This window comes from Cnephaeus nilssonii (assembly GCF_951640355.1).
Source record: "Cnephaeus nilssonii genome assembly, chromosome: 1".
Classification (NCBI taxonomy): domain Eukaryota; kingdom Metazoa; phylum Chordata; class Mammalia; order Chiroptera; family Vespertilionidae; genus Cnephaeus; species Cnephaeus nilssonii.
The window spans coordinates 5604274-5617500 of NC_137072.1; the positions used below are offsets into that span (position 1 = coordinate 5604274).

Genomic DNA, 13227 nt, shown 5'->3' on the forward strand with positions numbered 1-13227 from the left:
TTACAACCTGGTAGGGTTTCTTTGAAATATATTTCAATCAAAATTGCTGTCTTGGTGTTTTAGTTTTACACAAGTTTCAAAATTACTGCTTGAGAATGAGAGGTATAATTGAGGAAGCTGGCCATGAGTATTACCATTTGTTTCAATTTAGCAAAGAGATTATCATTGTAATGTCTCAAATAATATTCCATTTAAATTATGCCATTTTTTTTCTAAATTGAACTGTTCTCTGTGTTTAGTACACCAAAGACTAGTATGAGGTGTCATAAAGTACATTAAAATGAAATAATCATTTTATTCCTGTTAGGATTATAAATTACTTTTCTCTTAAAACACCTTTCAAATAAAATTTAGAGAGCTGTACTCTGGTGGTAGTCAGTGGATTCAGCAATAGATATTTTGTTAAGGTTTTTTTATGTGCAAATAAGCACAAATAATGGTCCTGTCCCAAAAGGATTTATACTAACCTAATGCCTTCCCACCGTTGCACAGTATATCATATAGGTTTGTTATCCTAGAATTTCTAGAATATTTCTTTCTTTTCAAATTTGACAACTTAGGAAAATAGGTACTGTTAGGCCTTCCTCTTGATCCTGTACTTGCACCTTATATTTCATGAACCATGGACAGATGATGTTAGTAAGGCTTGTCTGAGCTTTAATTTCTGAGTAATCAGTTTAATAGGAATTGCTTTCTGTGATGCTCTGGCTTATGCTTGGGTGTATATTAAATTGAAGTCAGCATACAGTTGTATCAACTTACTGCATTCCTCTGATAACTGCTAGGTTATAACTGTAAGGTCATACCTTTGAAAATGCCAAGCATAACTGGTGGCAACAGTAACAACTACCATGTCTGAGTGCTCACAGTATACTAAGGGCTAGTTCTACTATACCTCCAAATTTTCACAATTCTGGAATGTAGGCTAGCCTTTGTAGATATTCTTATCCCTTAGAACAAATTAGAAGTGAAATTGTTTGGTCAAATAGTTAGCACTCTTTTTGAGCACTTTGATTAGATATTGTTCAAATTGAGTACCCATTTCTCTTTCAACTACATGGGAAATTATGATTTATTTTAGTATTTGCTTTAGTTTTAAAAGGCACAGATATAGCCTATTATGAATTTTATTTACTGCTTCTATATTGCTTCCTTTCTCATTTTAGAACATTTAAATAAACTTGTTTGCTACAAATAATACATTTTCATGCTACTATATAAATTGATGGGAGGAAAAACCTCATTAGATAGAAAGAAGTTTAATTTGTAAAATTATAAAAATATCTCCCAGAGATTATTGAAGATAATAATTGTGTTATAATTACCTAGGGCATACTATGGAAATATTAATTTTTTTGGAGGGCCTTCTAATACATCTGTAAAGACTTCTGCAAAACTAAAACAACTAGAAGATGAGAATAAAGATGCCATGTTTGTGTTTATATCTGATGTTTGGATAGACCAAGCAGAGGTGTTGGAAAAACTTCACACCATGTTTTCTGGTAGGTTTCATTCTTTTATTATTCTTTTTTGAACTATTATCAGGGGTCACATTTTAAAACTAAATTCTTAAAAAATACATTTTTAAGTAGTTTATTTTGTTAAAAAAAACACGTTGAGTCGGCAGTGAGATATTTTAAGTGAGTTCATCTTAAAGGCTTACATTTTTACATTTGAAAAATAACTGTGTGTGTGTGTGTGTGTGTGTGTGTGTGTGTGTGTGTGTATTCATGGTAAATAAGAATTAGTCCTAAATATAGTATGAGAGCTTGGATTTGGGGTCTGACAGAACTGGGTTTAAATTGCAGCCTAATACCTTGGGCAGATTACTTAATTTCTCTTCAGCTTCTAGAGATGTCAGGAGGATTAATCAACCCATTGCAAGGCCTGGCATATAATAAGTGCTCAATGGACCTACTATTACTATTACTTTAAAATAATAAGTTATTAAAATGTTGTTTTTATTATTAACAAGTCATGGCTAAAGGCTTTTAAACCTGACTTGTAGACTAGAAAAATAATGACCATATTTATTCTCATATTTTTAGGTTATTCACCAGCACCTCCAACCTGCTTTATTCTGTGTGGCAATTTTTCATCTGCACCCTATGGAAAAAACCAAGTTCAAGCTTTGAAAGGTATTAAGGGTCTATTGAATAAATGATTCTATATTTATATAAACTAACAAGAAATGATCTATATTTTAATTTTATTCAAAGGATATAGGGTTCTAACTAATGAAACAATTTGATTTTTATGTGCATTATATACAAATTAAATTTATTCCTTTTAAATTTTAGAATCCCTAAAAACTTTGGCAGACATAATATGTGAATATCCCAATATTCACCAAAGGTAATGATTTCTACTGCTATATTTTTTATTTAAACAATTTTATTTTTTTAAATGAATCTTATGTTTGATATCAGTGATTATTAAGAAGTGAATAGAAGAAAAATTGAGGAAATTAGTACAGCTAAGAGATAAAATTATCCTCACATCATGATAATGTGTGTTACACTATACTAGAGACTTATAGTTCAAAGTATTAAAAGTGGGAGTAGCAATTTCAACCATATTGTTAATTTCTTGGTGATATTACTCTAAGTCAGGGGTGAGGAACATCTGGCCTGGAAGCCGTATCATTTGGTCTGGCCCTGCCAAGGTAACCACAGGCGGGTCTTGAAATTCAATAAATCTAGGAGCTTTCTTCATAATTTTTTTAAAATATATTTTATTGATTTTTCACAGAGAGGAAGAGAGAGGGACAGAGAGCTAGAAACATTGATGAGAGAGAAACATCGATCAGCTGCCTCCTGCACACCCCCCACTGGGGACGTGCCTGCAACCAAGGCACATGCCCCTGACCAGAATCGAACCCGGGACCCCCGAGTTCGCAGGCCGACGCTCTATCCACTGAGCCAAACCGGTTTCGGCATCTTCATAATTTTTAAGTTGATAATTTTGTATGGTCCTTGAATGATGTCATAAATATCCAAATGGCCCTTGGTAGAAAAAGGTCCCCCACCCTGCTCTAAGTCTAGAGCTGCATTCTTCAATAGGATAGTCACTGGCCACATGTTTCTCTTCAAATTAAAGTTAAAATATTTAAAGTTAAATAAAATCTAACATTTAGTTGCACTAGCCACAGTGAAGCACTCAGATATTGGACAGTGCAGCCATGTCATTGCCAAAGGTCTGCTGGTGGTGTTGGGCTGGAGACTTTTAGCAGTTCATTTATTAAAATGCATGTAAACTTTAAATCTCTTAAGTTTATTACTTAATTAAAGGCAATAACTTGTTTTTAGAAAATTGGATTGGTTTGCAATTTTTTAAAATGAATTATGTTGAATTTTGCTACAGTAGTCGTTTTGTGTTTGTACCTGGTCCAGAGGATCCTGGATTTGGTTCCATCTTACCAAGGTAGGTTTTATTGAGATTTTGTGACAGTAAAGAAAATTTTATAAAGTTTAAAACTATACACTGTATCACATAAATTATTTTTATAGGCCACCGCTTGCTGAAAGCATTACTAATGAATTCAGGCAAAGAGTACCATTTTCGGTTTTTACTACTAATCCTTGCAGGTAAATATTAAAATTTTGTGGGGGTTTTTCCTTTCATTTAAAAATTAATTCTTATAATGTGTCTCTGAAGTGTGACTATTATGAAATAAATATAAAATTTCACTTTAAGTTTCTCAAAACTTTGAAAATATTTTAACTATATTTAAATAATTCACTAATAATGAATTTAATTGACTAATGGAGTTTGTTTTAAATATATATTTTTATTGATTTCAGAGAGGAAGGGAGAGGGAAAGAGAGATAGAAACATCAGTAATGAGAGAGAATCATTGATCAGCTGCCTCGAGCCTACATGTGCCCTAACCAGGAATCAAATCATGACCTCCTGGTTCATAGGTCGATATTCAACCACTGAGTCACCTCAGCCTGGTGACTAGTGGAGATTTTAAAATAGATATTCTCATTACATACACATCCTTTTAAAAAAGTGACAGTGGAAGAATGAAAGATTACATGTTTACTATTTGTGCCACTTACTATGATCATAGGCTCTTCTGAGGGCATACCCTCAGTCCTTGGTGCTCCTCTTTCTGCCCACATTCACTCCTGCTGTGACCTTACCCATCTCCATGGCTTTAAATACCATCTATATTTTGACAACTCCCACATTTATATATCCAGCTCAGACCTCCCAAACTCCAACCTCACTTATGCGGTTGCCTACTCATCATTTTCCCTTGGATGTCTAATAAACAACTCCAGACTCTGATCTTCTTCCTCCCCTGTCAGGCCCAAACCTGTTCTGTAGCCTTCCTCATCAGAGTTCATGGGACCTTTATCCTTTCGGTTGCTCAGGCCCAAAACTTTGGGTTTCTCTCACATGCAGTTTTACAGGTAGTCCTTCAACCTTTTTAAGGAAGGTTTCAAAATATACCCAGTATTGGCTGCCTCTCTACAGCTTCATGCTTGTGACCCTCTGTCATCTTCTAGCTTGGGTTACTGTAATAGCCTCCTGGTTGCTCTCTAGCTTCTACCCTTACCCTTCTGTAGTCTATCCTTAATACTATGTCAGAGGATCCTGTAAAATGTAAGGCCCCTTACTGATCCTAAAGGATGGGACCCCCTCATGTCATTCAGTAACAGCCAATATCCTTGCAAGGTAGTCAGGCCCTGTATGATATGCCTCCGATTTCCTCTCCTACTTTTCCTCCTCATTTATTCCAGTCACTACAGCTTTTTTTTTCTTTCTGTTCTTCAGATGCGCCAAGCATGCTACCTCTTAGAGCATCTGCTATACCTGTTCCCTCTGCCTGCAATGTTCTTCCTCTATCTGCCTCTCTCACCTCTTCAAGTCTGTGCTCAAATCAAACTGCATTATGAGCCTACCCATTCTGATCATCCTCTTTCATACTCCAGCCTTCTAGACCTCTCCCCACAAATGCTCCACTTGACCTTTTTCTTTTTCCCATACACGTAATCATCTTCCAGCATACTGTATATTTATCATGTTTATTGTTTTTTTCTCTGATCGCCCTCTCTTCTCATTAGAATGTAAACTCCATGAGGACTGGGATCCTTTTGTTTTGTTCACTCGTTTCTAGAATAGTTCAGTACACATATTAAGAGCTCAATAAATTACTGTCTAATGAATGGACAAATAAATTCTGATTGAATTGTTGCTGTGGTAAACAATGGAAAGTGGGAATGGTTTTGTATTATAAAACCATTTGCCTTTTATGCCCTAGCCAGTTTGGCTCCGTGGATAGAGCACCAGCCAGCGGACTAAAGGGTCCCAGGTTCCATTCCAGCCAAGGGCACATGCCTGGGTTGTGGGTTCGATCCCCATTAGGGGGCGTGCAGGAGGCAGCCAATCAATGATTCTCATCATTGATGTTTCTCTCCCCCCCCCCCCCCGCCACCCACTTCCTGAAACCAATACAAATATATATATATATTATTTATTTATTTTTAATTTCTTTATTAATTAAAGTATCACATATTTGTCCTCGTCCCCCCATTCCCACCCCACACCCCTCCCCACACATGCCCCCACCCCCCTGTTGCAATACAAATATATTTTTAAAAATAAAAATAAATTACCTCATTTTTTTTCTGATGAAATCAAATTCAAGTACTATTTTTATTTCAGAATTCAGTATTGTACACAAGAAATTATTGTCTTTCGTGAAGACTTAGTGAATAAAATGTGCAGAAACTGTGTCCGTTTTCCTAGTAGCAATTTGGATATTCCTAATCATGTAAGTCCACAGTCTTCTTTATAAAACTATTACATGTTGCATCACATAAAATTTTGTTAAGCCACTTGGTAATTTTGTTAAGCCTCTTAATGTTTATTTAAATTATGGTTATAATTTGAACATACTTTTGTCAGTAAGTTAATATTTGTTAGTAATCAGTGTTTCTCAACTTTCTCACTGAAATATCCCCTAATGGGTGGAGGAAAACCCAGAACAAGCAGGAAATTTCATTGAAGCTTCACTGTTTTGCTCTAAAACTCATAAATCTTACATTGTACTTCAAAATATATGTATGTGTTTTAATAAAATGTTCATGTTTACTAAATATTTCCTGTGATATGTCAGAAGGATGTGTAGTGCTTATCTTGCAGCTTTAAGGTGCCATGATACATGTACCCCTTTTTCAGAAGTTATGAAAAGAGATCATACAGCCATTTTCTATGTTTATTTTATAATAGTTAAAGCTTTTATAGGCGAAATTTCTTGGCATTGCTCAAGCTATGAATTATTTTTAATAAATCTTTATTGTTCCGACTAGAGGCCCGGTGCACGAAATTCGTGCACGGTGGGGGGGGCATTTTGTGTCCAGTAAATCTTTATTGTTCAGATTATTACAGTTGTTCCTCTTTTTTCCCCCATAACTCCCCTCCACCTGGTAACCTCCCCTTACCCCCCCCCACTGTCCTCATCCATAGGTGTACGATATTTGTCCAGTCTCTTCCCGCACCCCCCACACCCCCTTCCCCCTGAGAATTGTCAGTCCACTCCCTTTCTATATCCCTGATTCTATTATATTCACCAGTTTATTCTGTTCATCAGATTTTTTATTCACTTGATTTTTAGATTCACTTGTTGATAGATATGTATTTGTTGTCGCTTTGTTGTTCATAATTTTTATCTTTACCTTTTTCTTCTTCTTCCTCTTCTTAAAGAATACCCTTCAGCATTTCATATAACACTGGTTTGGTGGTGATGAACTCCTTTAGCTTTTTCTTGTCTGTGAAGCTCTTTATCTGACCTTCAATTCTAAATGATAGCTTTGCTGGGTAGAGTAATCTTGGTTGTAGGTTCTTGCTGTTCATCACTTTGAATATTTCTTGCCACTCCCTTCTGGCCTGCATAGTTTCTGTTGAGAAATCAGCTGACAATCGTATGGGTGCTCCCTTGTAGGTAACTAACTGTTTTTCTCTTGCTGCTTTTAATATTCTCTCTTTGTCTTTTGCTCTTGGCATTTTAATTATGATGTGTCTTGGTGTGGTCCTCTTTGGATTCCTTTTGTTTGGGGTTGTCTGCGCTTCCTGGACTTGTAAGTCTATTTCTTTCACCAGGTGGGGGAAGTTTTTGGTCATTATTTCTTCAAATAGGTTTTCAATTTCTTGCTCTCTCTCTTCTTCTGGCACCACCATAATTCGGATGTTGGTACGCTTGAAGTTGTCCAGAGGCTCCTTACGCTATCTTCATATTTTTGGATTCTTTTTGCTTTTCCGGTTGGGTGTTTTTTGTTTCTTCGCATTTCAAATCTTTGACTTGATTCTTGGGATCCTCTAGTCTGATGTTGGATCTCTGTATATTATTCTTTATTTCAGTCAGTGTATGCTTAATTTCTAGTTGGTCTTTTTTCATATCCTTGAGGGTCTCACTAAATTTCTTGGAGATTTCTAGAAGATTCCTGAGTAACCTTATAACTGTGGTTTTGAACTCTATATCCAATAGTTTGCTTTTCTCCATTTCTGTCATTTGTGACCTGTTTCTTTGTCTCCGCATTTTGGCTGCTTCCCTGTGTTGATAGAGTGGCTTTGTGTGCTAGGTGTCCTATAGAGCCCAGTGGCTCAGCCTCCCTAATTACTGAGGTGGACACTCTTGGTGCACCCTTTTGTGGACTGTGTGTACAGTCTTGTTATAGTTAAGTCTTGATTGCTGTTGGTATCACTAGGAGGAATTGACCTCCAGGCCAGTTGGCTGTGAGGACCAGTTGTGTCTACAATGGGAGAACTTCTGTGCTGGAGACACCCTTATGGGGCAAGATTTGCTTCAGTGGGGCTTTGGCACTCACTGAGTCTGCCCCCTGAGTGTGTCTCTTATGGATCTGGAGAGTTTTAATCTGGATGGTCTCACTCTGACCACTGGGTACACTGGCTCTTGGATCTCCAAGGAGGTGCAAAGTCAGCCACTGCCTGAGGCCACCCAGCAGGAGCTACAGAGAGATCTGCAGATTCCTCCTCTGTGTTCAGGGTTTGGAGGTGCCCAGATGAGGCCCAGCTGTGAAGCAATGCAAGCTCCTGTCCAGCCTTGGGCCTTCTTTTGGAGGTTCTGGGGCTATCTGACCCAGCTGCAGTTTGTTAAGTTTTAGATTGCAAAAGGCCAGGACATTCATATGCAAAAGCCTCTGTGCACAGCTTGGGTGGGGTTGTAAATTGGGAGGGGAACGGTCTCAGGGAATCAACAAGGTGGAGCAAACAGCAATGGCTGACCGTCAGCCCTGCCCCGAAGAGGTCCCTGGTGTCCCGCGGCACCGAGCAGGAACAATGATCGCTGCAAGCACCTCTGAGAGAAAGCTGCCCTCGTGTTCTGGCCCAATGCCAGACAGTCCAGTTTCTCCCCGTATGAGTCTGGGTCCCCAGAGTCTTGCCCGGAACTGGAGTTCAGAGCAGTCGGGAGCTTGTATCTCCCTCCCGATTGAAAAAGACAACTGTGTACCCACTTGCTAGCCCCTTTCCGCACGTGCCCCCGTACCTCCGCACTTCACTTCTGCACCTCCGCACCTCCGCACCTCCTCACAGTCTCAGTGCGCTGTTCTCTTTCCTTCTAGTTGTATAATTTCCACTCAGCCAGCCTTCCCATGGTTCTGGATGATGTCCGTTTTGTCTTTTAGTTGTAGTTTTGATGTGGTTGTGCGCGGCAGTAAGTTCAGGTGTTTATCTATGCTGCCATCTTGGTTCCTTTCGCTATGAATTATTTTTAGATGAACAGAATTACTAAATGAGTTTATTATACAGATATACTAGTAAGTACAGTTGCTCCAATATGACTATTGGGGGAGTGGATTTTACAGTAATGATATTAAATGAAAACTCAAAAATTTTTCCTAAACTACAGGACAGTCAATCTCATTTCATCTCTGTGTTTCCCACAGCTCTGTAATTCAGAGTTCTAATTGTTTCTCAAACTTTCTAATTCTTTTTGGTAATTAATATTTAATTTGAAATTGTTAGTTGTTTTAACTTTTACAAATGAACTAAAGTTTGTTTTGTATCATTCTTTTTAGTTTGTGAAGACTATCTTATCCCAAGGACACCTGACTCCTCTACCCCTCTATGTCTGCCCAGTGTACTGGGCATATGACTATGCTTTGAGAGTGTACCCTTTGCCTGATCTACTTGTCATCGCAGACAAATATGATCCTTTCACTTTGACCAATACCGAATGCCTCTGCATAAACCCAGTAAGAATGTAGTTAACATTATATAGTCATACTTTGTCAAGATTAGAGTGTTATTTCTTTAAATTTAAAATGTGTATTTAAAAATATTACTGTTAGAGTAAAATATACTATTAATGAAACACTGAATTAGTTTGGTATATACTGAAAGTTCTTAAACCTTCAGTATGGCATGTGACTATAAAGTAATGTGATTTTTTCTAATACACACACACACACATATATATATATATATATATATATATATATATATATATATACCAAAGCTTATAAATCCAAATGAATATTTTCCCTTCAAAGTAACTTGCCTTGGGATTCCTTTCAGGGAATTGCTTTCAAAGCCTGTATCCATTCTCTTTAAACATATAAATGGTATTTATCCTTTGAGGAGGATTTTGATTTTCAGAAGTTGCCCAAGTCCCCAAAATCTAAACCTGATAAATGTGGAAATTCTTATTGAGACACATTTTATTACTTCATTTTTTATGCAGAACCTTGAAGTTGCTTCAGAATCTTGAAGTTGCTTCAGAATTTCTACAAAAGTATGATTGACTTTAAATTTAGGGAACACAGACTGCATAAAATTGTGGCTGATGCCAAAATGTCTCCACTAGAGGCTTTATGCTCTGTATGCTTCCTTAATTCTGGTGAATTTTATACCTTAATGCTTTTCTGTTTCATTTAGGTCATTTCTAGAAACATTGTGCCTTACTATTGGTCACTGCTTCCTCAAATACACATGTATTGTGCCCACCTCCCAGGGTGTCTCAGCCACAGAGCTGTTGACATTTTGAACCAAATCTTTGTTGTGGAGCTCTGACCTGTGCACTGTAGGATGTTTAGCAGGATCCCTGGATTCAACCCACTGGATGCAAGTAGCAGCCCCCAATTTATAACCATCAAAAATGTCTAAGGATATTTGATAAATGTGCCCTGGGGAGCAAAATTGTCCTTGGTTGAGAACTACTCTAAGGATGAGCATAGTCAACTGATTTTATTTTATTGTTTGAAATCTGTGGCCTGATTTTTGTAGACTATTCACAATTTAATAGTCTTTAACAGAGGCTATGTCCTTATTTAAATCGAATAGTTTGGGTATTCTCATAATTAATGCTTTATTTGAAAATGCCTTATTTCTGAATTTTTCCACCTTTTCATCCTGTAAGTGAGTAAACCACTTTCTACCATAATCACATCTTTTTTACCTTATTTATACCTTTTGGGCCCAAAACTTGCCTTTGACATTGCTTCATCCCTTCTTTTTTTTTTTTTTTTTTTTTTTTTTAATGTATTTTATTGATTTTTTTTACAGAGAGGAAGGGAGAGAGATAGAAAGTTAGAAACATCGATAAGCTGCCTCCTGCACACCCCCCCACTGGGGATGTGCCCGCAACCAAGGTACATGCCCTTGACCGGAATCAAACCCGGGACCTTCCAGTCCGCAGGCCGACGCTCTATCCACTGAGCCAAACCGGTTTCAGCTGCTTCATCCCTTCTTAATACTTATTTACATTAATGAATGCCTGCAATGGGCATGGCAATGGGCCAGGGACACAAAGACTGAAAGGACAGAATCTCTACCCTAGTTTAGTAGTGGACAGACATCTGTATGTGTGTTCAGTTGCTTTGAAGGGCACGTTGAAGGGGCATGAAACCTAGATTTTCACTGGGGAGAGGGATAGGAAAAATTTCTTAAAGATTCTGGGTGTCTTATATGCATCTTTAACATCACACAGTACTGTTTAGTTCTTATACTAAGTAGAGCCACTCCTACTTACATTTCCAGTCACACCTGTTAGCATAAGATGGTCTAGCCCCGTGGTCGGCAAACTGCGGCTCGCGAGCCACATGCTGCTTTATGGTCCCTTGAGTGTGGCTCTTCCACAAAATACCACGGCCTGGGCGAGTCTGTTTTGAAGAAGTGGTGTTAGAAGAAGTTTAAGTTTAAAAAATTTGGCTCTCAAAAGAAATTTCAATCATTGTACTGTTGATATTTGGCTCTGTTGACTAATGAGTTTGCCGACCACTGGTCTAGCCAACTTGAAAGACGTTTGCTTTAAGTGTAGATATTTTATAGTAATATCTTCTCTCTGTAAAGATCAAGCAAAAATCTGTCACATCACTTTATAGTCACATCTTATAACTTTTAAAGTCATGATGACCAAGGAATTTGATTTTAAAAACAGGAATTCTTCTATAAAAGTTGAGTATTCACTTACAGGCATTTTTCCCCCCAAAGGGCTCTTTTCCAAGAAGTGGATTTTCATTCAAAGTTTTTTATCCTTCCAACAAGACAGTAGAAGATAGGTAAGTGTGCCCACAGAAACGGACAGAAAAAGCTGTTTCTTAGTGCTATATTGCTAAAGATCAAACGTTCTGTAGGTATGTTGAGGTTTTAAAAAATGTCTGCAGTGATCCATTGGAAATGTTCTAGGCTGAAGTTATTGTGGTCAAGCTGTGTGACATAGAATATTATGTATTTGATGGCGTGTTTCTGATGAAATAGATCAAGCATTATTTTCTGAGGGAAATCTTGGACCAGCTATGGAGGTGGGCTTGTTTTCTCACAGTCTGAGTTCTAATGATGTTCATATTATTCGGAGAGCACAGCCCTGCCCTCCATATGGTTGAGTCTCAAAACCTAGGTAATCTGTCTTAAATTGGCAGCAAAGAATTTGGAAGGAGCTGGGTGCAAGTGTGGTGATGGGCAGGTGTTGGAGTTGGGGGAAGGTCTTGAGGTAAAAAAGAGAATAATCACCTGGTGGGTAGTGGTTTTCAAAGGGTGATCTATAGATCACCTGCATCAGAGTCCTCGAGGATCCTTGTTAAAAATATTGCCCTAGCTGGTTTGGCTCAGTGGATAGTGTCGGCCTGTGGACTGAAGGGTCTTGGGTTCGATTCTTGTCAAGGACACATATCTGAGTTGCAGGCTTGGTCCCCAGTAGGTAGTGTGCAGGAGGCAATCAATGATTCTCTCTCACTGATGTTTTTATCTCTCTCTCCTTCTCCCTTCCTCTCTGAAATCAATAAAAATATATTTAAAAGAAAAAAAAAGTTAAATTCTGGGATCCCATCCCACATTTAGCAAATGGCTTGCTCTATAGTTATAGGGCCCATAAATATGCATTTTGATGCTATGTCCCTTGGATTCAGGCATCCTAACATGTAATGTCAGTTAATCAAACATATTTTGAAAAAACTCCACTGGATGACCTTCCGGATGAAGCCTCAGCTGCGAGGGCCAAGCCCCTTGTTAAGAGCAAATAACCAGCCCTGGCTGGAGGTTCAATTGCTGATCAGGGCATATACCTAGGTTGCAGGTTTGATCACCCACGGGTCAGGGTGCATATGGGAGGCAGCCAATCTTTCTCTCTCTCTCTCTCTCTCTCTCTCTCTCTCTCTCTCTCTCTCTCTCCCCCTTTCATTCTAAAATCAATGAGAAATATATTCTCGGATGAGGATTAAAAAATATAAAAGAACAAATAACTGTCCTCTAGTTTCTTGTTAGAGAATATAATTTTGAACACACAGCTCAATTGTAATTTTTGTAATTAACAAATATATTAAAATCAATATAACTCATGATAAAAAATTCAAACAGTGCTTAAAAGTATAAAATTGAAAAGAAAAATAGCTCTGTAATAACTCTGCTTTCTAACCCTGAACCCATGATTAACAGTTTCTTGTATATATTTCTTTAAAAAAATTGCGCATTGTTCTATCTGCTCAATACTTATGGATGATTGAAGTCCATTCAGTTTATGAGATATTATAAGTTTTAATCTTGGATTCATTCATTTTACATATATATATGACTAGAGGCCCAGTACACAAAATTCGTGCACTGGTAGGGTCCCCAGCAGCTGCTGGCCGGGTACTCCCTCCCTCCCCCTGACCGCCTGCCGCCACCAGCCGGGGCCTTCCTCCCTTCCCCTGCCGGCCCGCCTCCTAGTCCAACTCCCAGAAGAACTCCGGTAGAGGGGACAATTTGCATACTACGCTT

At 38.0% G+C, this 13227-nt stretch overlaps 1 protein-coding gene across 1 annotated transcript in view; it reads left to right on the plus strand.

The window, feature by feature from the left end:
- Positions 1-13227, plus strand: part of POLE2 (DNA polymerase epsilon 2, accessory subunit) — a 37461-nt gene that overhangs the window by 19259 nt on the left and 4975 nt on the right. Inside the window, exons 11-18 of the mRNA XM_079769059.1 lie at positions 1330-1502; positions 2049-2138; positions 2301-2355; positions 3364-3423; positions 3510-3587; positions 5677-5785; positions 9051-9227; positions 11464-11531. Of these exons, the coding sequence (XP_079625185.1) occupies positions 1330-1502; positions 2049-2138; positions 2301-2355; positions 3364-3423; positions 3510-3587; positions 5677-5785; positions 9051-9227; positions 11464-11531 (810 nt within the window). The remainder of the gene's footprint in view (positions 1-1329; positions 1503-2048; positions 2139-2300; positions 2356-3363; positions 3424-3509; positions 3588-5676; positions 5786-9050; positions 9228-11463; positions 11532-13227) is intronic.